The 25,926-nt window shown below is 41.2% G+C and overlaps 2 protein-coding genes across 3 annotated transcripts; one reads left to right on the top strand and one right to left on the bottom strand.

Moving 5' to 3' along the window:
- Positions 1–1,579: 1,579 nt before the first annotated feature.
- Positions 1,580–16,500, top strand: uxs1 (UDP-glucuronate decarboxylase 1). 2 transcript variants are annotated; one of them, XM_052082269.1, is made up of 15 exons: positions 1,580–2,306; positions 4,120–4,147; positions 4,281–4,329; positions 5,732–5,775; positions 6,079–6,139; positions 6,449–6,629; positions 7,037–7,141; positions 7,967–8,026; positions 8,171–8,292; positions 10,021–10,140; positions 10,899–10,942; positions 12,889–12,949; positions 13,048–13,105; positions 14,482–14,585; positions 15,801–16,500. In XM_052082269.1, exons 1-15 carry the CDS (start codon positions 2,219–2,221, stop codon positions 15,930–15,932), a joined length of 1,257 nt encoding a protein of 418 aa, XP_051938229.1. In that variant the 5' UTR covers positions 1,580–2,218; the 3' UTR covers positions 15,933–16,500. The 2 variants fall into 2 exon arrangements, with proteins under 2 accessions (XP_051938229.1, XP_051938230.1); XM_052082270.1 differs by lacking the exons at positions 1,580–2,306; positions 6,079–6,139 and having other exon boundaries at positions 4,114–4,147.
- A 557-nt stretch (positions 16,501–17,057) lies between these two features.
- On the bottom strand, positions 17,058–20,860 carry ecrg4a (ECRG4 augurin precursor a). The gene is made up of 4 exons (XM_052082333.1): positions 20,713–20,860; positions 19,293–19,346; positions 18,964–19,139; positions 17,058–17,240 (listed from the first exon to the last, which is right to left on the bottom strand). The coding sequence occupies exons 1-4, from the start codon at positions 20,774–20,776 to the stop codon at positions 17,091–17,093; spliced, it is 444 nt and encodes a 147-aa protein (XP_051938293.1). The 5' UTR covers positions 20,777–20,860; the 3' UTR covers positions 17,058–17,090.
- Between the last annotated feature and the right edge of the window lie 5,066 nt (positions 20,861–25,926).

The raw sequence follows: 25,926 nt of genomic DNA, 5'->3' as shown, positions 1-25,926 counted from the left end.
TGGCTGTTCCAGTTAATTGCTTCCTTTTATACCCTGTATCAGTCAGTGTTTTACGTGGTTCATTTTGATAATGTGTCAGAATCACAAATTATAAGAGATAAGATCCGTGTTAGCTTTTTTTTCTTCTTCTTCACGTCACTCTTCACTATAAACAGCTGTCATATGGTTCCTTAACAGAACATCTTCCCAGACAGATGGCTTACTGCATAAATGATCTCGGAGGGATTTTTATCATCCAGTGATGTAACCCATCTTGGGACAGGCTGAAAATAGAAACGTCAAAAGATGACATGATCTTTGCTCATGAATGTCAAAACTGTGAATTCATGACTGAATGTTTTGGATTTAGTTTTTTTGGGGGGGGTGGGGAAAGACAAAATATTGCACACTCAGAAAAAAATGATTTTAAAAAAAATGTTTTTAATTTTTTAAAATGACATGTTTTTTTTCCAGTGTATTTGTCTGGATCTTTTAAAAATCAACAAACATTTTAGATTTTAAAAACTAATGAAAATGAATCAGTTAAAATGTACGAATATAGTTCAATTTGTGCAAACAGTAGATTAACCGAGATTTGTTTGGATAAAATTTCATGAAATCCCTTTCTATTAGTTTTGCATAAATATTTCAATGCGCTTATGGTCCACATTTCCAGCAGGTAGCGGTAATGCAACCCGGTTGTCATCAACATTTGAAATGGACAAAAAGAAGTAGAAAGACTAGCGGCATTTGTAAATAGATGTATTGCAAACGTTTTCAACTCTGCACCCCTGTGCCTTTTTTTAAATGTGTTTTGTTAGATTGCAACCTTTCAATTATTATTATTTTTTAAATTTGAGACCGAGACCTGCGAGTTGTGAATGTCATCAAAAATCATTTGGAAAATATAGCACACTTTAAATATGAAAATACCTTCTCTGGCTTCACCAGTGAGATGTGCACACAAACGCTACACTTTGAAGGAGAGCATGTTTTTTGTGTTTTTTAACTTCTGAATTAAATTTATCCAATAAAAGTAATTTGATCAGAATACCATACTGAGTTTATGACTAAACATGTTTGGAGGTTGATCAATAAAAAAAAGTGTTGTGCCAGTCATTCTACAGCTCAGTGCTACACTGCAACTTTTCATGCACCACAGATCAGGTACAATACAATACCATACATGCTGATTTATATAGCGCTTTCACAACAGCTGCAGCTGTAACAAAGCGCTTAACAAAAGAGTTAACATAAAGTAAAGTAATAAAAAATTATATGTGACATTAACTCATTCACTCCCAAAGACGTTTTTAAACGTCTTTTCAGACTGTGAAGTATTTGACCACCGACACAGAAGCAAATAAAAACAAATGATTCAATATCTTGTGTTAATAATAATAATCTAATATCAATTAAATAATACACATTTGCCATTTAGATGACTGTAGTTGTTGTAATAGTGAGCGCAAAACAAAACGTGGAGTCACCGCGTGGAGCCTGAAATACTGTACAGGGCTTAAAAAAAAATCAATCACAAATATTGTTGAGTTGATCTTTCCTTACCAGGGGTGGCGGTATTACACCAATTCAGATTCAATCAACAGCTATTTATCTCCACGAAGAAAAAAACACTACTTGTGTACAGGAAGTTGACCGGCTGAAATACATTCGAACAAGTTGTAACGTGTCACTTTTAAATATTTTTTAATGACGCGAAACGTTTAACATATAGGTAGCGTCAACTATTGTTTTCTCGTGTTAGTAGCTTGGACGCTGCTTTAATGGTCCAAATTGGCTAGCCGAATGCTAACTGTTCGTTGGCTGCGGTGTGTACATTTTGCCCCTCTCTGGCGTCAAAGGTTCCAAATATTGCCTAAAAATATGCCCGCTAATGTTTGAAATCTCTGAGTAAGCAGGGGGTAAACGCAGGTAGACGGCAAATGTCGTAATAATGACACTAAACAGCGTTAACACCTGGCTCTTGACCACGTAATGTTACTTGTGTGAGTTATTCGGTTAGCCACGTAAACTGTTTCTGATTGGTGTTAACGCAGCAGCAGCTAACTCGCCTATCTACAACGTGTGGGACTCCTTAAATGAAAAGCCTGACAACGAGTTGTGACGCTGTTTAAATTGAAAGCCCCGAAGGCGAATACTTTACAAAGCTCGCGGACCGACATATCAAGCCAACATGCTCTAGTCGAACGCATGCGAGACTCGTTGCACGTCGCGGAGGATGAAGCGAGTCATCTGGATGTTATCAGGATCAAACAGAAGAATGGTTAAGCTACTTTTTGCCCTGGCCTTGGTTGCCTACATTGCCTGTGAGTAAAACGTTTCCTTCTTATTTGCCTTTGTCATCCCTTCTAAACATGATGGTCGTATCGCTGTGTATTGTCTCACTGAGCCTCCAAAATCGCTACTTTAAGATAATAGAGCACCTTGCTTGACTTAACCAGACACTGCTTCCTTTAAGTATGATACTTTATATTGTATATATCATATTTTGCTGCGCACCAATATCAACACAACTCCAAACCCAAATAATGTAATTTGCAGACATATTATGTACAAGTTGCTCATTTATTACATTGTCTTTGATTTTGCCAACTTGTTGCAGTGTTGTATATTTTATATGCTCAATAAACAAACAAAATAGTCACGGAAACGTCACCACCACCAGCTCTGCCCATCAAAGTCTGAATCCTGTACACTTTTATTAGTTTACCACACACAAGGAGAAGTATTTCACACCTTTATTTATTTCAATTTCAGTATCTTGCTCAAGGACCCTTAGACATGGTCACATTGGCCGGGGATTGAACTCCCACCTGAGCCATTCTGCCTTGCCATATTTGAAATCCCTCCTTAAAAATGGCAAAGTATGGTTTAGCAGGTTCTAGAAATATGTGCAGAAAACCATCTTTGACATCCTCTGGGCCGGACACTCACGCATCACTGTATTAAAATATATGTATATAATGTTAAATAGAAGGGGGGGAATAGGGATGGAAAAGATAATGGTAATAAAAATAGTAATAATACATTTTATTTGTAAGCGCCTTTCACAACACTCAAGGACACTTTACAAGCAAGAGCAAACAATAAAACCAAAGATAAAATTATAAATACAAAAAGAGATACATTTAATGTGGGAAGAGAATCAATGTTACGAATATTGGGTGGAAGTGAGTTCCAGAGTTTGGGGGCAGAGTGGCTGAAGGCTCTGCACCCTATTGTGCTGAGACGGGCAGAGGGTATAGAGAGGTGGAGGGAGGATGAAGACCTGAGTGAGCGAAAAGGAATGGAAATCTGAAGAAGATCTGATAGAGGGGGGGGGGCAAGGTTATGGATGCCGTTGATTGTATAAAGAAGTATTTTGAAATTTATTCTAAATTTAACAGGGACCCAGTGGAGCTGTCGGAGGATGGGGGTGATGTGATGGAGTGGGTTCTCGTAATGATCCGGGCTGCTGAATTCTGAACAAGTTGAAGTTTATGGAGAAATTTGAGATGAACGCCGAAAAGAAGTGGATTGCAGTAGTCGATGTGGGAGGTGACGAGACTGTGAACAAGGATAGCAGTAGTGTGAGGAGTGAGAGAGGGACGGAGACGGTTGATGTTACGCAGGTGGAAATATGCGGACCGGGTAATGTTATTGATGTGGGAGTGGCAAGATAGTGATGCACAAAAGGGTGACCACCGCCTGGAGAGGATCGTAAAGCATTGGCGATTCACAAATCTGGGGGAGCGTCATAAGCAGTGTACTGAGGCTGTTGTCAGCGCATCAAGCACCACCACATGCAGACGTCTGCATGACGTGCTGCAGCTGTGGAATTCTATGTGTCAAGCCACTCCAAAACAAAACCAACATCAAGACGGCGTGTCGGGCAGCTCATCAGCCTTTGGCATTGTCACTTGTAATCCCAGCAATGCTTTCAACGAGTGCTCCGATGATTTTTGCCGAAATATGGGTTATGTGCCGTCAGTTCAGGACTACAACACGCACCTGATTAAACCCGCACCAGCTAAATCAAACCTTAAAACCACATTTAGACATACACGGGCCTTTTGATATGGATGGATGATTGGGCTGGTTGGTTCTAATATGTTGAATAGTATCTCTCTTCTTTTTCAGCTGTCTGGGCCAAATACACAACTGTGAGGTAAAGTTTTAGGTTCCTCTGCGTAAACGTTGTGCCACTTTATTCCCCTCAACTCTGCTTGTGATTATGACTGTCATTATCCAACCGCTCATAGCCACTGGTCTCCTTGTGCTTGATGTCTCCCTCGTCGTAGATCGATCAAAGAATACGGGGAGATGGAGATTGAGCAGAAGATTAATGAGGTGAGTTTCGGTGGCATTTATCTCCCTGCGTTCACCTGACCATTTGCTGTCACGTGTACGGTGATCTAAAAAAAGTAAAGAACCACCCTCCATGTATTTTACACCATATAATTACTTCCCTCTACTATTAGCCACATCCCGCGTAGCGCTATTTGATGTCAGCCTGTTTGTTTGTGTGCCAGACTCTAACACAAATTTTAATCACTTTCCGGCTGGCTTATCACAGTGCTGCCGTTTTCCCTTATCGTGGTAACCTTATGGTTTAAAGCAATGTAGGTAAATTGAAATATATCTGGTCATCTCATATTCAAATATCCCGCTGCTTTGAAGTCACCCCCGAGCATTAGTGTGAGCTATAAATGACACTTCTGCATAATGATCGTGATAAGAGCGGTCACATGGTTTATTGTTGAACGGAACCATGCTGCGCTCCCGCAGTGGTGTCTCAAAACAAATATATGATAGAAACTGAAAGACACACAAAAAAATAGCCGGTGTTTCTGCCATTTAAAAAAAAACTAACTGTGGTGTTAAATTATTTAAAAACATACCCAAAATGTCAAAACTTTATATTTGGATGTGCCTGTCTTCTTTATCTACTGCTGTTTCGCGATCAGTCCATGAAGTATTTATTCTAAAAATAAAAAAAAGTCTAAGACAAAGGCCCCCGACCTTTTTTGCTCAACGGACCAGTTTGATGTCAGGCAATATATTCAGGAACAGGCCTTTTAAGGTGTGACTGATAAATATAACAAAATAATATGATATGGCCTGCATGAAAACTGCGGTATTTTCTAAACAGAATAATAAACACGAATCATGACATGAGGAACGTCCTATCTGGCCGCAACACTCTCTGGTCGCTATGATAATGTTTAAATGTGCCTTCAAAATAAGATGCCAGGTTTACATCTTTTCACATTTGGGATATTGCGAAGCCACCTGAATGCCGTCAGCTATTTCCTGTCTGCAACAAAACCATAGAATCGTGTGAACTCCCGGATGACTGGCAGCACCGCTGTTTCTGCGGGGTTCCTTGTTGGAGAGCACCTAATGTGTCGGATAGCAATGCCACCTTTTGCATGTTCCAACAACTTTCTTCTGGTGAAGCCATACTTGTTTGATTTGGATTGCGTGCCCGGGGTCTTTATCAATTAACTTCTTGAATGGTCCATTACGTTCAAGCTATGTAATGAATGAATAAAGAGTACAAACACACGCTATATTGAAATACATAGATAGCACTATACAATATGTCGTATTCCAGAACACATTGAAAAGGGTCTACCGACATCTATGTTTTTTTTTAAATGTCTGAACCCTGACTGTTACACATTTTTCTTCCTGACAAATACATTTTTCAAATGTGATCTGATGGCATGTACTTGTCGTTTCGTTTCAGGCTGTGGCTCCACTACGTGACCAGATTCGTGATTTGGAGCAGAGGTTTGTGTTTGTTGTTGTTGTTTTTTCCTTACCTATCATTTATACGTACAGCACAATAGGAGCCCCAAAGCAGTTTAGCACAAATTTATCAGATGAAAATGACTCAAAAGGTAAGCAAATATATATTCATGTGTTACGGCTTCAGCAAACAATATTTAGGCTGGGTGATTTTATATAGGATACGTTACAAGTGTTTATCGCAGGGTTTTTATTTCAGTCTTGCAGACTCTTCCCTCCCCCTTAACAGATTTTCAGCGTAACAAGTGGGTTTTTTTGTTTTGTTTTTTATCTTCTCTTCTACAGTTTTTCTCAAAAATACCCTCCTGTGAAATTTCTGTCAGAGAAGGATCGAAAGAGGATTCTGGTATGTAAGACAAACAAAATGTGCACTCGCACTTTGAGAGGGGCTGGAGCATGGGGTTACTTTGATAGTTTGTATTTTTTGGGGGAGCAGCATGCTGGTTTTGCTGTGGCTTATCTTTAGAAAAGTAAGACAGCTAGATAGATATGCTTTCCTGTTTGCACTTGTTTCTTCTTTTTAATGGATATTGAACTGTTACACATTTGTCACGTTGACAATTTTATGGCGTAGGCATGCCATTTTTCCGCTTATGACTTTGCGTTGTAGCCCACTTCTTGATTTGTATTAAAAATGTGTTGTTTTTTTTCCTAGATTACTGGTGGTGCGGGTTTCGTGGGTTCCCACCTGACTGACAAGCTGATGATGGATGGCCACGAGGTGACTGTGGTGGACAACTTTTTCACCGGCAGAAAAAGGAATGTGGAGCACTGGCTCGGCCATGAAAACTTTGAGCTCATCAATCATGATGTGGTGGAGCCACTCTACATTGAGGGTGAGGGAACGACAAAAAGTAATTGGATTTTTTTTCCCGGCCCCACACTTTGCACCTTGGGATCAGAATTGGACCACCTCGGCCGAAGGAACCAAAGCTGTTTAGATTAACTGTGAGCCCGTGAGAATGACCAATCTGTCGAGTCATTTTGGCCACTTAAATCACTCAGACCCTGTCAATTACAGCTAGCTAGCGGTAAGCTAACCTGTCATCTCCAGTATACCGGTAACTGGCATCCAGACCTTTATATGTTGTTGTGATGACGCGAGATGGTATATTAAAAAGCCATGAATGGGCCGCCATTTGCCCATCTCTTGCAACTCGACGAAGCCGCTTATATAGTCGTGGTATTTGATTGCCAGTTGACTGTTGAGCCAAGTCACACTTTGCTTTTTCTCTTGCGGCAGTGGATCAGATCTACCACTTGGCCTCTCCAGCCTCTCCCCCCAATTACATGTACAACCCCATCAAAACCATCAAGACCAACACCATCGGCACTCTCAATATGCTCGGTGAGTCTTAAATGGATTACCATATTTTCTGCACCTAAAAGGCACCCCTAAAACCCTTCTGTGATTTTATTGTTTTGCTCTTGATTGTAAAGTGTCCATGAGTGTTGTGAAACGCGCTTATAAATAAAATGTATTATTATTATTATTATTATTATTATTCCATTTTCTGAAAAGTTGACAGCGTGCCTTAAAATATTACGAAACATTATATATATATATTATATATATTTCGTGGCTTGCTGTATATTATACTGCATCAAGACCCCAAAATGGCTCCTTGCAAGAGACTTGCTTACAACGCAGAGTTAAAATTTAAGGCGATGGGTTATGTAGTTGAACAAGCCCGATATATTTTTAAAAAATGAAGAAAAATAAGCCATTCATTGAAGGTACGCGTTATATTTAACTGCGTTGTATTTATTTGAAAGATGTTTGTTGTTGTTTTTTTCTCTTTCTCCTTTCTTCTTTCTACATACATTCTTGCTGCTGGAGGCTGTAAATTTCCCCAGTGTGGGACGAATAAAGGATATCTTATCTTATCTTATCTTATAATCCAATGTTCCTTTTCATGTGGAAATACGGTAATACTGTACTGTTCAAATTTGTTGAATGGGTTATAAAAAGAGCATTAGCCTGGACAAAGTGAACTATTCTTGGTTAGAAAGCTATAAAGCGGTTGTGCATTGGGAATGCATTTGCTGATTATGCAGCCTTGCTAGATGTTGGTGCCCTCTGGCCCACGTGTTATTCCTCCATCCATTCACGATTCATTGCAAAGTTACTTCTTTGTGCCTCATAAACAAAGGCTGTTGTTTTATCGCTTAGGTTTGGCCAAACGAGTGGGCGCCAGGCTTCTCTTGGCTTCTACCTCGGAAGTTTACGGAGGTAAGAGTCACTTTTCATTATTGTGTCACATTATAAAGTACTCATCACCCATCATATTATTATTATTATTATTTTTGGTAGTCACCTGAGGGGATTGCTTTCAGAATTGCTAAACCATTAGTGACTGAAATGTTCTTCCTGCAGACCCTGAGGTGCACCCCCAAAATGAAGAGTATTGGGGCCACGTAAATCCCATCGGTCCTCGAGCATGCTATGATGAAGGGAAACGTGTTGCCGAGACCATGTGTTACGCCTACATGAAGCAGGTATCATTGCACTCAGTTATACATCAATCCATTTTCAACACCGCGTGCCCCTGAACAGATTTACTTATACAGTCATCCCTCGTTTTTTGCGGTTAATTGGTACTGAAAAGGGCCAGATCCCAGCTGGACACTTTGTAAATATATTGTGGACAGGCAGCCCTAAAAATTTAATTTGAGGAGGAATCTATTTGGAATCAGATATGCCTGTAGCCATTGTTGATTTTCAGGGCTCAATTTTTTTCATCAAATAGTGTTTTTGCTTTATTTCTGTGATTTTTTTTTTAAAGTTACATTACAAAAATTAGTAGTCCTGCACCCAGAAACTCTGTCATATCACTTTAAAAAATATATATATATATATCAGAAAGGATGACGTCAACAACAATTTTAAAAAAAAGAATTTGGAATGTATTCATATCCTTTTAACTGGGCCACTGCAGTCTGATTGAATTGCCTGTGGCAACTCGGAGGCTATATTCACCCTGTAGGGGCGTGATATCCGATTCAGAATCTTATGTACTTATTTATTTTGTGAAATCGATCTTTTCATGTGCTCGTTCACACTCAAAGTTGCATTTGTTTTTGTAACTTTGAACGGGAGGTTGATTGACACGCACAAAACGCGGCAGTGTTTGCGGCAGAAAATGTGATTGATGTCAGCCTTTAATAGGCTGATGTGATTGACTTCTTTTGCCTTTGCTTCGGGCAAGTGATATTTATTTATCGGCCTCAGCCTCTGGTCCTTACTCAGCTGCTCGTTATGTATTTATTTATTTATTTATTTTTCAACACTCATTGGGATCATTCTTGGAAGCATCCTGCTTTCGATAATCAACTGTCAGTCACCGGTGAGCCGGGACAAAATTATCGTGTCGTTCATCTATTGCCCAGTCATGTCATCAAAATCCATTAACATTTACACGTGGCGACTATATTTACACAATCAATCGCATAAAAAACATGTAAGGTGTGGTCAAAAAGACATGTAAAGCTGAGAGGATTGTAAGGTAAATACTTTAAGAGGGAGACCACTCACGAGACTAGTGAGGATAAGCAGTACGATGGGACAGAGTCCAGGTTCCAGTCAAGCAACGCAATTCTACATTAACGCCACATTGATATGGCTATTCCAAAAATTGTTCTCATTTTTTGAACACTGTTAATATAATATCGCTTACCCTCCCACATTCACACACTATGATGTGGAAGCACGTGTCTGACTATGCAGTCGTGCATGAATGCATAAAATATTACAAGCTCAATTTAGATGACCTTTTCAGCACCTTGTCTCCATTGTGTCTGCTCTCCTTCATTGCGCCGAATACATTTGGCCACCATCGGTCTACAAATTCACCATTTAGCTGAGCGCTCTGCATAATTTTCATGTTTTTATTCATGTTTCTCAGCCACTGAAATGTGAGCAGTGATACATGACGTCCACCTGCGAAGGCTAACGATTTTCAAAAAGCAAAGTTGCGTGTGAAGCACGTGATCTCGTTTTGTCGAGCGTGAACGCATATTGTTCTCAAGAGCAAATGGCTCTTACGAAATCTATATTTAACATTTTATTGGTGTGAAGCTCTCATTTCATTGAAAAGTGTGTGTGTGGGGGGGGGGGCATTGAATCAAATTTCACTGAATACATGACGAAAAGATGAAAAACCTGGATAATTGGCAGCAATATGGCACCTCTTTTCAAGGGATCGGCTGTATTTTCTGTGCTTCCAGGAAGGAGTGGAGGTTCGAGTGGCGAGAATCTTCAACACGTTCGGCTCCCGAATGCACATGAATGATGGGCGAGTTGTCAGTAACTTCATCCTGCAGGCTCTCCAGGGGGAAGCACTCACAGTAAGAGCCACCAATCACCCCCTCCAAGATTTTGATTTTTTTTTCTTATTTTTTGCACCCTACTGCTGAAATACACTGCACGGAAAATGTATTGGCTCGCTTCTCTAATTCCTTTTATTTAGTAATCTTTTTTTTTTTTTAATGACAGGTGCGGATCATCAAAATTAGTATTTGTTTTAACACAAAGGACGAAATGCTTAATAAGTCCCTTGCACATTCTTCCCAAAAAATCCCCAACTTTTCATGTGCATTAATATAAAATTCTGTTATATGACAAGAAATGTCTGCACAATTTTTTAAAAAATATTTTAATGTTGAATGAATCCCAACTGAAAATGTGTCCAAAAAGCCTCTAGACGTTGACTGCACCCTACACCGAATATTGTGACTTTTTCTGTAAAGTGCGTGGTGACCACTCCAGTGTCGCAAAATCTCTTTTCTTTTCCAGTCGTGTATCACTGCATGCGATATCACGATTGAGCGAGTCCTGTTTGTTCCTATGAAGTTCTGTACCGAGTGGAAAGAGCATTCCTGCGTGAAGCTGTGTTCATACTTGATTTCTTATTATTCAAAAGGCATACGGTAACTCGAAACCAGTCTAGCTGCAACATTAGTAAACAACGTTGTCTTCCAATTTAAGTGAATGTCAAATGCAATTACTCCTGATCAAGGCAAACGTAATCAACTGATGCGTGTGTAATTCAATGCATGTCTACCCATGTCGCGCCGTGCTAATTAATCTTTTGTTGTTGCGCTAGGTTTATGGCACCGGTTCCCAAACAAGAGCCTTCCAGTACGTAAGGTAAGGAGGGAACATTCTTCTCGAATTCAATCCTGTTTGGTATGTCCACTGGCGTGACACTTAACGTTTGTCAGTTCCACTTTGATTCTTGTGCTCCAGCCACCAAAAAGCATGTCGTAAATAAGGATTCCGTTGCATCTCTGCAAATAAATGTACCCCGTGAAGGCTATATTTGTGTTGACAAATTTCATTTGTGTGAAAGTAAATGACAGATGCTCAGGCGTTTCATAGAGGAACGCAATTTTCCCTTTGATTCATGAATGGGATCATGTATTTCCCAATGGGATCATGTATTATTTATCTAAATTTACATTTATATATTTTATATATTATTAATATTATTTTATTATTATAATGCTTTATTTTATATTGAACTGTGTACAGTTCTTTTCTGAAACATTTATTTTGTGCAATAAAACACTTTATTTAATTTTGTTGCTGCTGTAGACTGAGAGAGTTAATGATGTAACATGTGACTTTGTGGAAATTAACCAACTCGAGTAGACTTCCTTACTTCCTTGAGTGTTCAACCTTTGATCTGTCCAAAGAGTGCGGGATGCTCAGTTCCCGGCGGTCGGGACATAATGTATGACAGTTTGAGGTTACAAACGGCACAAGAAGGCATGCTCATTTGGTATCAGTCCTTCCTTGAATTTTTTTTTCATATTTATAACCCAAAGTGTTGTTCATATGACTGTTTACACAAATGATGGCATTTGAAGCCCGTGAACTAGTTTGTGGAGTAGCTCAAGAGTGCACCGGCACGTGGCGCAATAAAAGGTTGACTGCAAAGCCCAAGAAAAAGTCAAAACGATTGGAGGTTTGCGAATGCAACTTAGAAGAGTACGATTGCAGAGCTGTTTGCATTTTTAGGTTGCACTCTCTTTTCCTTCGTTCTTCATCTGAAAGAATCCCGCATCACACTTAATTGAAAAATTCTACAACATGGCATTCCACATACACCACCAAATGGATCAAAACCTGCTTTGATGCACAAGCCTCAAGGTCCAAAATAGCAGTTAGAATACACGATTGATTGATCATGCTTTCCCTCACGCTTTGTTTGCTCCCCTGTGTACATGTTTGTAAATGCCAATCACGCTCCCCAACCTGCAGCATGCCTTAAGCCCATCGATGACAAGTTGACAAGCTGCGTTCACGTTTTGGCAGCAACAATAATAAACCGCCACGTGTAAGGACTTATCGACTCTCGGTTTCTTGGGGTTATTTTTGCACGACGCACTTTCCTCGTTCCTCATCGGTGCTCAAGCCCGTTTCTTAACGTTCGATCACAGTAAAACCTCCAGACCCCGGAGTCATTGCTCAAATTTTAAAGCAGTCTTACAAATGCACCCCAGTTTGCTAGGTCCCGTCTTGCTGAGCTTTTTGAGCCTGTTGACCCGAATCTCAACTGTTCAATACTTCTCCCTTTCCTGAAGCTGCGCTTCTCCTTTTATGTAGATTGTCTCGTTATTTATTAGATGGCTGTTTTCTCCGTGTGATTAAAAAAAAAAAAAATTAACCACAATTTCCGAGTTTCGTTTAAATTCTGAAGGTTCAACCACAAGAATATTTGACTTGAGAGGTTACACCGTATAAAGCCGGTTGAATTATTAGATTCCGCCCAAGATCGTCTTCAAAGTTCTTGCTCGTGCCCTCGTGGAGCAACATGGATAGAAATTGGTGTTCAGCATATCGGAGAGAGTGAATACATGCTCACTGTGCCGCGTCTCACCTTTGCCCATTGTGAATTTTTAAATGGGGGGGGGGGGGGGGGAAGCTCGAATGAAACATTTCTGTCCCGACATATGGAAGCTTCTGTTATTAGGATGAAGCAAAAGAATTTGGGAGGGAACGTCACTCCCATGAAGCGAGGCCCCCCGCTATAGAATTCACATGAATGGAGCCCATTGTAAATTCATTTCTATGTGTGATTGGAATTCCAGTGACCTGGTTAACGGCATGGTGCTGTTGATGAACAGTAACATCAGCAGTCCGGTCAATCTGGTGAGTTCCTCTTCTTGAGCCACTACATTTTACATTAAACCTTTGGCACACCAAACTGTAACCTTAAACCAACACCCAAATGTGTTTTCAATCTACAGGGGAACCCAGAGGAGCATACCATACTGAAGTTCGCTCAGCTCATCAAAAGTCTAGTCGGTAAGGGTGCCGGATCGATCGATATTTGTCATCGGATGTGCGGGCTGTCTCGAGCCCCGCTATCTCGGTGCTGGGTCTGTCCCACCCTCGCACCCTTCTCCCTCTGTATTAAGATGCGCTTTGTGCAGAAAAGGATGAAGTCCTTGAAGGTTTAAAGATGTTGACTGTTCAAATCATACTACACTCATTAATATGATATGGATTGCTGCACTGCAAAGGCACAGCGGTGAAATTCTCATTTTAGTAACGTATTTTCTGCACTATATGGCACTTCGGCGTATAAGGCGGTGCACCGCATTACAAGGCACATAGAAGTGACAATAGTGGCTGAGATTGCAGTATGCATCCACTAGATGGAGCTACGTTAAAGGGAATACAATACAATACAGCTTTATTTATATAGCGCTGTAGCAAAGCACTTTCCAGAACATTTCAAATACGACCTCCAGGAAATCTGAATATTGATCCACATATAAGGCGCATCGGATTCTAAGGCGCACTGTCGGCTTTTGAGAAAATTGAATGTTTTTACGTGTGCCTTAGAGTGCGGAGAATACGGTAGCTATACAAAACAGCTGGCCAAATGACAGCGCCAGATGCTATGGTGCCCGATTCCAAAGAATGCTGACTCAATTGCCATCTCCTCTACGGTTTCACTGTGTGGAAGTGCTCTTATACTGAGCCACTAACAACAGCCGGTGATGATGTGAATGTGCATTTAAAGAGGAATTCAAATCCCAAAATGTTCCTCTCTGTCTCACTCGTGCCGTTGGAATCCAGATTGATTCAACTGTGGGTGGGTTGCCATCTGTTCGAGAGGGCATGCGTTGAACTCACATTTGGCTCATCTTGAGTCAAGTGTCTACATCTATAGTCAATCTGTGGTTTGGATGCAAATCCACAAAACCAGCGCAGCAACCATGTTCTGTTCTGTAATTATTTTGTTCATCCTACACAATAGAGTCACTCCAAGGTTGGACTGTTTAAAATATATAAGATAAGATAACATATCCTTTATTTGTCCCACACTGGGGAAATTTACAGCCTCCAGCAGCAAGAATGTAGGTAGAAAGAAGAAAGAAGAAAAAAAACAACAAACACCGTTCAATTAAGTGCAATATAAAGACAAAATGGATAAATCGCAGTGCTATTTACAATTGTCTTTCACATCATAATAATGTGATAAGATAATATAATAATGAAGCTCAGTGCATCATAATAATGTGATAATATAATAATGAAGCTCAGTGCTCCCCTCTTCCACACCACTCAGCAAGAATAGGATTTTACGGAATTGTTTGTATACTTGTTTGCACACCAAGTAAGGGGGTCTTAATGTTTCGGTCATTTCAAACCTATTTTGTCCACTCCCACAGTGAGCAGAAGTCAGATCCAGTTTCTTCCTGAGGCCCAGGATGACCCACAAAGGCGGAAGCCTGACATCCGAAAAGCCAAGATGATGCTGGCCTGGGAACCAGTGGTATGAACCCCTGTAAACATGATATCACGTTGCCAGTAACTTATCTTAACCCTTTCAGGGACAGCGGTGACTCCAGTGGACAGTTTATATTATCAGCTTACAGGGTGCATGAAAGGCTTAAGATTCCACAAACTAGTATCTGCTTCGGAGATACTTCCCTGACAGTCAATCAAAGCGTTGAACAAAGAAAAGTAGTCACGTTCATTGGCATGTTTTGAATTTCATCATGGCAAAAATAAGTCTCGATTCATTTTGCTCACAATGTTACCACAGGTTACAACAATTGTACAGGCACAAAATGGCGGATACTGGATGTGAAATACTTCACGCTTTCAAGCTCCATCACTTAAAAACTTGGTAACTTCGCGCTCTCCACCTCTACCGTGATGTCACAAAAGCTACGGAGGATCCACAAAAACAGCACCCGCTGCACTACCCTGCAGAAACAAAACCCGTGAATGATTCTTTTGGGCTAAATTCAGGAACACAGGCATATCTGATTCCAAACAAATTCCTCCTCAAATCTCAAAATTATGCATTTATTTTTTTTGGGGGGGGGGTTGACTGTCCACACTGCTTTTAACCCTGGAGAACCCACAGGGTCAAATTTGGCCCCTATAAATTCTGATACTCAAATGCTACCCTTAAATCCCAAAGGGTCACATTTGGCCCTCATCCTAAATTAGGATCAAAGCATTAAATATTTGAAAAAAAACATATATATTGGTGTTCAGTGAACATATAGCAGTCATTGAATGTAAAATTCATCATTTTCCAAAGAGGAAAATAGGTCTTGGGTTCTCCAGGGTTAAGTGTCCAAATGGTATCTGGCCCTGTTCAGACTGGGCCACATCATGGAAGCATCTGGCAGGTTGCTATAGCAACAATTTCAGGACGGAGGTGTCATCCAGCGCATCCAGAGGCATCGACCGCTCCTCACTTCAACATGCGCCGTATGCCCTCCATCCCCCACACTACCTACCCAACGACGATCACGTGTCTTCGCATGATGGCCACCGTGCCTCCCCTAGTCCCACCCCCTCCCTCCCCGCCCCATTGATCTTCTATTGAAGGTTAAATCATCATTATCAAATTCTCTGGGTCCGCATTTCGTAATAATTTGTATAGTTTTGTTTTTTTTACATTGCATGGGTGGCAGTCAGTCTTACACAAGCAGTCCAGCTGGAGTGCGTCACACTGTTTGTGTGTTGACAGGTGCCCCTGGAGGAGGGCCTGAAGAAAACCATCCAGTACTTCAGCAGAGAACTGGAGCACCAGGCCAACAACCAGTACATCCCCAAACCCAAAGCGGCCCGCATGAAGAAAGGCCGACCCCGACACATTTAAGCAGGACCTCCTTAATATTTTTGACGCGTGTGCAGAGTTGCATTCTGGGATATTTATTGCGAGAAGACTTTTGATTGTTGCCTTGATAAGGTGTTTGCAAATTGCACTGTGAGGCCTCCCTCGTCTGAGCTTTTTAGGTTGTACAAGCAAATTACTGTATTTAAAATGGCCTACAGCATCATCGGTTGTCATTTGTCTTATCGTCTTTTTTTTTTGGGTCAATTTTTAAGATATTTAAAACAAGTGACATTTCTCAAGTGCTTTGTGCTTTTTTCAAAGATAAGCCATTCTCTTGTCTCCTGGCGAAGAAAAAAAATGCTACTGTGACACCGTGCTTCACTTTGGGCAACATCGCACATCAGGATGGATATTATTCTTATGAGGTGAAGATAATTATTTTCATAAACGATTTACAATAACGCCTCTTGGTACGAGAACATGTGGCACAACCTTGTTTTTTAATGTCAGACTTTTTTTTTTTACACAGGCTTAATGTAAGACCTTTTGCAGGCTGCATATTCATATTGAAGCATAATGATGTTCATAAATACAATTTAATGCAAAATAATGCATGCGAGCCTTCATCTTTTTTTCACATAATTTACAATAGATTGTTACAGTCAGTGTAATAAGTTCTGACCTTAAATACTGTAACGGTATTGCTTCGATATAACATGTTGGTTATAGAAGAGGTATTCAATTAGATAGTGGATCATTTTTTATATGCATTTTTAATGCAGATAAACCACTGTTTTAATAGGTAAAATCCAGCATGGCGAAGCGGAGTAAAAGTCAAAACTGTTCACTGACATAAAGAAATGACATTTTTAATGCCCTTTAGGAATTGGCCCTCTTTAGCCACGGGTCAGTCGCGTGACTATTTTTGGGTGCTAAAGCGTTCAAGGGCAAATGGTGGGGTAAAATACTGGAAATATTTTGAAAGTATTAAACAGTTTTTATTTAATTTTTTTGCCCAATGCCAGCGAAAAGCAGGATTTTCACAAAGAGCTCACTTGTACTTTGGCTTTATTTGTGAGCAGAACACAGGAAGGCAGGAGAAAGCTGCTTTGCATATGAAAAAAAAGTATGCATAGAACCCCCCCCCCCCCCCCCCCCCCCCCCCCCCCGGCAGAAAGGTGCACGTGTGCGTGCAAGCTGCTAATAATAGTCATAGTTAACATTGGCGCCGTGTCTGTACGAGTCTGGGTCACGCGGGCCAATGGCCGCGTTCTCATCATAGTGATGCTGACGTCCATGGTCGTTGGAGCGTGCGAAGTCCATCCAGTAGGAGAGATCTGCCTCCAACCTCTGGCCAGAGAGAGAGACGGGGGGAGGTTGTGGGAGAGTTAAAAGGACGTTAGGTGAAAGCGGCCTTCAGAAAACTCCACGAACAGGAAAACATGGTGGGTGAAAAGGCCAACGGTTTGACAGCGCTCACCTTTCAGGAGTATGGCGACAAAGGTCATTCGTGAAGGGGGTCATTGCGGGAGATTTGTATGTCTCAAGTGTGAATCTTCTTCAGTGTAATTTTAATACCAACCAACATTCCATTTGCATTATGATAGGCCTTTATTACAACCACAATGGGTAGATGGCAGTTTTAAAGCAGCTTAATGTACAGTACCGGCAAATGACAATCTCAGAAATATCTATGCACGCACAATTAATGTGAAAAAATGTACACGAATAAATACTTTCTATGCAGATGTGAATATGAACCGCAAGCTGCACCCATGAATATACGCTGCACACAACAAGTTGTGGCTTGTTCTTCTGAATGCAAATGTTCAACATTTCAGTACATTTTTTTGCCCTACTTAATTGTCTCAAAACAAGGAGCCAAAGGGCAGAAACTCACAACTAGTCTTGCATGTATCAAACGACGATGTCTACTTTTATACCTTTCAGTGACTCTGCCAGTCTCTCTCCTCCAACATGCCGCTGACGCTCTTACAATCCCTGATCAGGCGTTAGCTGCGACAATGTGAACAGCGAAACGATTCGGCTAGTTCACCTGTAATGGTGAAGTGCATTACACAGTGCCTTGCGTAAGTATTAGCTCCCTTTAAACTTTTTGCCATATTTCAGGTTTCAGACATAAGGAGATAAAAAAAAAAATTGTTGTTCTGAAGAATCAACACTGAGTGGGGAACAGCCATGAAGTGCTACAAAACGCATATGAATGAAAACTTTTTTTAAACAAAAGATGGACAATCACCATGGCGGCCTTTTGCTTTTGTGCCTGCAAGCCAATCAATCAAACTAGCATCCTTCATGCTGCTTTGCATTTAATAATCGAGCTTTTGATAGACTTAACGCTAATAAAACCAGTTGTCAGCCGTTATGAACTCACCAGCGAGGGCACCGTGCAGCAAAACTGATTGCGACTCTGTCAACGCATTAGCATTTTAAGTGCCACGACCAAGAGAGTGAAAATGTCACCGACTGCACACGTGTGCGTGTGTGTGTGTGTGAGAGAGCAAATCGCCTTTTGCATGTTAATCGGGTACTCCAGCCCACGAGTTATGACTGGCTTGGTGGTTTGATTTAATGCTGAATCATTTTTTTAATGTGGTTTATATAACTACATTACCTGTAGTTTACGTTACATACTGCATATCAATTAATGCAATCATTTCATTCATTCATTCATTCATCTTCCTAACCGCTTGATCCTCACTAGGGTCGCGGGGGGTCTCTCACCTAGGGACAATTTAGAGTGTTCAATCATCCTGCCATGCATATTTTTGGAATGTGGGAGGAAACCGGAGCACCCGCAGAAAACCCACGCAGGCCCGGGGAGAACATGCAAACTCCACACAGGGAGGCCGGAGCTGGAATCGAACCCGGTACCTCTGCACTGTGAAGCCGACGTGCTAACCACTGGACTACCGGGCCGCCCTGCAATCATTTCCCTTTATGAAATGTCGTTACGCGTCCTTCATGGTGCCTTCACGGGCACTATATCAATCAGACTTCACACCCTCGTAGGTGATCATAAACAAACGTGGATGCGAATAAAGCAACCCACCTGCTCGTCGTAGCCCATGTACATAAACTGCATAATCCATTGCTGCACGTCCGGTCTGCTGCGGTCCCAAATGTTCCTCTTGGGTCGGCTCAGTTTGGACAAAAACTCCTGCGCTTTTGAAGGAGACACGGCTACGGAGGCCTTGAAGGGGGCAACAGGACGAGCGACTCCTGCCACTACAGTGGTCCACAAAAAGCGATAATTATCATGATTATAATTTTTTAAAAATATCTTTGGGTGTTTGGACGGAAGCCGTGCTGTTAAGACAAATTGTTCAAGGAATACCCATTAGAAATTTGTGTGTCACGTGCTTTTGTGTTGACACCTACCATCTCTCTTTCTTAGGATCTTAAGCAGCTTCTTGGCATCACCTGACCTCACTTCTGTTCGGACAAAAGACAACTCATATCTCACCATATTTCTTTTGTATGTACTACAGCATGGCAATCAGCGTTGTTGTACTCTTCTGACGCACACACCACCTCATCCGAGCCCACCCCCACTTTGGACACACTCCACCCCACCCCCACTGAATGACTTTCAGGAATGGCTCCCTTTCTTGGCATAATCTGAGCCTTATTCCACTTGAAGCGTTACATTATTTAACTTGACCAGAGGTGAAAAATGCATCTCTTTTTCTCTTCTGTATGGAAAAATAACATGTATTGGATGTGCTATTTGAAGGAGCTTGGCAAACAGTTTTTTTTTTCCACAGCATGAGTAGCGAGTTACTTTTTCCACTCTTGTTTTTCCTTTGTCCCTTGAGGGCTTTCTTTGTGCCATCTGGAGAAACAATTTGAACCACATTGGTGCATTTAATGTAAAACTTTGAGAGTTTACATTATTAAGGCCTGCTTAAAAACGAAATACAAGAAAGAAATGCTGTAGTGCAATATCCAATGGAATTTGATTCTGCTCCTGTTCTTAATTTGTGTGCTGACACGAGAGAAGAATGCCTTTATTTTGACGTTAAGAATAAGATACGAAGAGAAATTCCCATACACACACATACACACATATGTAAAACAGCGGAAGCACTTTGTGTCTCTTTTGCTGTGAATTAACAACAAGAATTTTAAAATCAATTGTCATTTTATTTAGCCTTTGCGGACGAAAAAGTAAAAATCACTCCCTACTATACTATAATGCTATAAATGATCATCGGGCTCTATGACACCATCACACATTATTGCAATGTCCTGCAGCAAAAAATTTAATTCCTTGAATTACTTACATTGAAGAAAGAACCCTTACGACAAGATTCCTTAACATGTTCAGACGTGCAGCACAAACCAAAACAGAATGAAAGGACTAGAACACCAGAAGATAATTTGATTGTGCTGTGGTTTCTAGATTTAGGCTTGGGGCCCAGAACAGGATGTGAGTGGATATTTATTAGGTTGCTGATATTATAATATTAATTACTATAAATTTACATACTGTGGCTGAATTTGTGATTTTTTTTTTGTTCTGGGGTTTTGTCATGGGTATTGTCTCATTTTTCTTTATTTAGTTTTGTTTCATAATTGTGATTGTCTGAAATGTCCGACAGTTTAATTGAATTCCATGAAAAATAAGACTAATGTTTCTGCCTGATCGGTCATGTCATAGACAAAGGTCCGTCAATTCTGTCAGGGTACGTAAGTAAACATGAGTACATTTCAGTCCAGGACATGATGCAAATGTCTTCTGTGGCTCTCGAGGTGAAAACTCCGCAGAAGTATAACGGAAAGTAAAGTTGGGACTTACCTGAAAGCGCCAAGAATATCAGCAGTGCAGCAAACCCCAAGACTCGCAACAGCTGGGATGCCATCTTTTTCCCCCGCTCACAGAAGAGAGAAAAAGTCCTGCACGAAGCTGAGCTGGCAGGCAAAAACTGCACTTTGACAACCAGAGGGGAGAGCAGGCTCGGCTCCACACTCACTCCCTGACTTTTCCAAGTGAGAAAGCGGCCCGTGGCGGTGGAATGTTGCCTGTGGAAATAAGACTGCAGCTGGAAGTCTCGAGTGGTGCCTTGGGTATACTCTCCAGCAGGAGTGAAAAGGAGGGGAAGCTTTCTCCTACTTGGGGTTGTTTTGATTCATGTTGGATAAATTCAGTCAATAAAATTTATTGGGAATTCTAGAGGGTACTTAAGCGTTTTTTGACCCAAAAAACGACCATATATAGTAAGGCGTTTTTACAGCCCAAAAAACGACCATGTAGTAAGGCGTTTTTAGCCCCCCAAAAAACAACCATGTATAGTAAGGCGTTTTTAGCCAAAAAGAACGACCTTGTATACATAGTAAGGAGTTTTTGGCCGAAAAAAATGACCATGTTTAGTGTAGTAAGGTGTTTTTTACCGAAAAAAAGACCATGGCGTTTTTACAACCCAAAAAAACGACCATGTATATATAGCAAGGCGTTTTTAACCGAAAAAAAACCCGGCCATGGATAGTAAGGCGTTTTTAACCGAAAAAAACGATCATGTATAGTAAGGCGTTTTTGGACGGAAAAAAAACGACCATGTATAGCAAGGCGTTTTTAACCGAAAAAAAAACCCGGCCATGGATAGTAAGGCGTTTTTAACCGAAAAAAACGATCATGTATAGTAAGGCGTTTTTGGACGGGAAAAAAACGACCATGTATAGCAAGGTGTTTTTGGCCGAAAAAAAACCCGACCATGTATAGCAAGGCGTTTTTAGCCGAAAAAACGACCATGTATAGTAAGGCGTTTTTGGCCGAAAAAAACGACCATGTACCGGTATACATAGTAAGGCGTTTTTAGCCGAAAAAAACTACCATGTATAGTAAGGCATTTTTAGTTGAAAAAAAACGACAATGTATCGTAAGGCGTTTTTACAGCCCCCAAAAAAACGACCATGTATAGTAAGGCGTTTTTAGCCGAAAAAAACGAACATGTATCGTAAGGCGTTTTTACAGCCCCAAAAAAACCCCATCATGTATAGTAAGGCGTTTTTGGCCGAAAAAAAAATGACAATGTATAGCAAGGCGTTTTTAGCCGAAAAAAACGACCATGTAAAGCAAGGCGTTTTAACCGAAAAAAAACGGGCATGTATAGTAAGGCGTTTTAGCCGAAAAAAACGACCATGTAGCAAGGTGTTTTTTGCCGAAAAAAAACGACCATGTACATAGTAAGGCGTTTTTGGCCGAAAAAAGCGACCGTGTATCGTAAGGCGTTTTTACAGCCCCCCAAAAAACGACCATGTATAGTAAGGCGTTTTTAGCCGAAAAAACGAACATGTATAGCAAGGCGTTTTTAACCGAAAAAAAACCCGGCCATGTATAGTAAGGCGTTTTTAACCGAAAAAAAACGATCATGTATAGTAAGGCGTTTTTCGCCTAAAAGAACGACCACGTATAGTAAGGCGTTTTTGGCCGAAAAAAAATGACAATGTATCGTAAGGCATTTTTAACCGAAAAAACGATCATGTATAGTAAGTCGTTTTTAGCCGAAAAAAACGACCATGTATAGCAAGGCGTTTTTAGCCGAAAAAAAATGACAATGTATAGTAAGGCGTTTTTAACCGAAAAAAACGAGTATGGCGTTTTTACAACCCAAAAAAACGACCATGTATAGCAAGGCGTTTTTAGCTGAAAAAAAAAAACCAACCATGTATAGTAAGGCGTTTTTTGGCCGAAAAAAAATGACAATGTATCATAAGGCGTTTTTGGCCGAAAAAAACGACCATGTACCGGTATACATAGTAAGGCGTTTTTAGCCGAAAAAAACTACCGTGTATAGTAAGACGTTTTTAGCCGAAAAAAAGACCATGTATAGTAAGGCATTTTTAGTTGAAAAAAACGACAATGTATCGTAAGGCGTTTTTAACCGAAAAAAACGACCATGGCGTTTCTACCGCCCAAAAAAACGACCATGTATACTAAGTTGTTTTTAGCCTTAAAAAACGACCATGTATAGTAAGGCGTTTTTCGCCAAAAAGAACGACCATGTATAGGAAGGCGTTTTTAGCCGAAAAAAACGACCATGTATAGTAAGGCGTTTTTCGCCTAAAAGAACGACCACGTATAGTAAGGCGTTTTTGGCCGAAAAAAAATGACAGTGTATCGTAAGGCGTTTTTAACCGAAAAAAACGACCATGGTGTTTTTACAACCCCAAAAAACGACCACGTATAGTAAGGCGTTTTTAGCCGAAAAAAACTACCATGTATCGCAAGGCGTTTTTAGCCGAAAAAACGACCATGTATAGTAAGACGTTTTTAGCCAAAAAAAACGGCCATATATTTTTTGGTCAAAAAAAGCCTTACAATACATGGTCGTTTTTTTCTGTGAAAATGCCTGAATGAATATACATGGTCATTTTTGGGGGGTTGATAACCCTTTACCCCAACCCATAACTTTAACTGTAACCGTAACCCTAACACTAACCCCTAACCTCTAACCCTAAACCTAGCCCCAACAGCTAACCTGAAAAATAACCCCTAAAACTAACACCTAACACCAAAACCTAACCCTAACGCTAAGCCTAACCCCTAAACCTAACCTTAAATCATCATCTCACCAATCACGACTCTCACTGCACATCACTGAGTCAGTCTTTGTGGAATTTGAATATATTGTTAGATAACAAGTGAACACGAGCTCTTAATGTTTAAGATTGTGGCATGCGAATGACCCCACAGTGCATTTTGTCCACACTCTCTCCAGTGAGATCTGACAACTGGAATGTGGGTGTGTGTGTTTCTGTGTGTGTGTGTGTGTGTGTGTGTGTGCGTGTGTGTGTGTGTGTGTGTGTGTGTGTAGGAGTGGAATTCAGGAAGGAGCCAGATGTTGGCGGACGTTTGCAGCAAAGTCTCCCAATGGTCGGGAGCTCGAGTCAGCAAATAGTTTGTAAGATAAGATAAGATAAGATAAGATAAGATAAGATATCCTTTATTCGTCCCACACTGGGGAAATTTACAGCCTCCAGCAGCAAGAATGTATGTAGAAAGAAGAAAGAGAAAAAAACAACAAACATCTTTCGATTAAATGCAATATGAACACAAAATGGATAAATCACAGTACTATTTACAATTTTCCTTCACATCATTTAATTATTATTATTATTATTATTATGATTGTTATTTTTTATTCATCAGCCTGACAGCAGTCGGTAGGAACGAGCGTCGGTATCTATCCTTCTTGCAGCGCGGGTGTAACAGTCTCTGGCTGAAGGAGCTACCAAGTGCTGTCAGGGTGGGCTGGAGGGGGTGGGAGGGACTGGCCATCATAGCTTTTAGCTTAGTTAGCATCCTTCTGTTGCCCACCTCCTCCCGAGTGTCAAGGGAGCAACCCAGGACAGAACTGGCCTTCCTGACCAGTCGCTCCAGTCTCTTTCTGTCCCGGGCCGAGATGCTGCCTGACCAGCAGACAATGCCATAATGGATGGCCGAGGCCACTACCGAGTTATAGAACGTCTTAAGGAGTGACCCCTGAACTCCAAAAGACCTCAGTTTCCCGAGTAGGAAGAGTCGGCTCTGTCCTTTCCTAATCAGGGTGTCCGTGTTTGTAGACCAGTCCAGTTTGTCGTTCAGAAGAACACCAAGGTACTTGTAGGAGGTCACCCTCTCTATGTCCATACCCTGGATGTTCATCGGTGCTGGTGAGGACTTTTCCTGCAGAAAACCACAACCAACTCCTTAGTTTTCCTAGGGTTGATCTGGAGGAGATTCTGCTGGCACCAGTCCACAAAGTCGTTTGTCAGTCCCCTTTACTCCCGATCGTCCCCTTCTGTAATGAGGCCAACAATCGCAGAGTCATCGGAGAACTTCTGAAGGTGGCAGTTTGGAGTGACGTGTCTGAAGTCCGAGGTGTAGAGGATGAACAGGAATGGAGCCAGAACAGTCCCCTGCGGCGCTCCAGTGCTGCAGAGAAGCCGGTCCGACTCACAGCTTTGCAATCTCACGTACTGCGGCCGATTTGTGAGGTAGTCTATGATCCATGCTGTGAGATGGTGGTCCACTCCGGCGTTCTGCAGTTTGCCGGACAAACAAATGAATGGAACATTTTCCGATGTGTGCGTGTCTATTTATTGATGTATGTGTACACACACATATATATATAGGAAAGAGTTTCAGATATGAAGAACTGGACAGCACCAGGCATGGTCCACACCTACTGGCTAAAGAAACTCACAGCACTCCATGAGCGCCTGGCAGCACAAATGAACCAGCTGGTGAAGTACCAACTTCACCGCGCCGCCACTGCGTCGCTCAGGCAGTGGCTCACTACGATCGCGCGGGTATCTTAGCGATAAAATGTTGTCTACCCACAAGCATTGCAATGAAATTGTTAGTTATTTAGTAGAGCTAAACATCTCTTTATTTTCGCGATAAGCAATGAAGATGAACAAAAAGTTGAACCAAGCAACAACACTTTTGTGGGCCAAAGGCCCACCTTACCAGCCTTCCGCAGGAACTAGCTGATGAGCCGCCCGGAAGGCGGCGAACCAGCTAGTATATATATATATATATACTAGCTGGTTCGCCTGTGCACAGACTAGATTGATTACAAGAAAGCCTATGACTCGATGCCACATACATGGATCACTGAATGCTTGGATATATATATATACATACACACTATATATACTGTATACACACACACATCCTGGAATCCCATTGATGCAGCGATAAAAGTATCTGTTTTGTCCATCTGTACTCATACACCTACCTGTGAAAATGATCCGATCCTTTGACGTCAATACCAATTCCCCAGCCTGACATCTTTTGGGCAGGTGAGAATAGGCGCTGTCAGTCACATGGCGACACGTAAAGGTAAATGAGAAAGTTTTGGCTCCGATACTACATTATATTATAGGACCTATGACCTCACAAGGCATGTATTTGTTATCATGAACGCATAAGAGTGCACTTTGATTTAACTGGACCTGAATCCCCAGTAGATTTAGTTGAAAATAAGCGTTCAAGGTCCCTCTGTCCCTTCAGCACAAGCTGCACCTG

This window comes from Hippocampus zosterae, chromosome 12 (assembly GCF_025434085.1).
Source record: "Hippocampus zosterae strain Florida chromosome 12, ASM2543408v3, whole genome shotgun sequence".
NCBI classification, from domain to species: Eukaryota; Metazoa; Chordata; class Actinopteri; order Syngnathiformes; family Syngnathidae; genus Hippocampus; species Hippocampus zosterae.
This window is presented reverse-complemented; position numbering and strand designations above follow the sequence as displayed.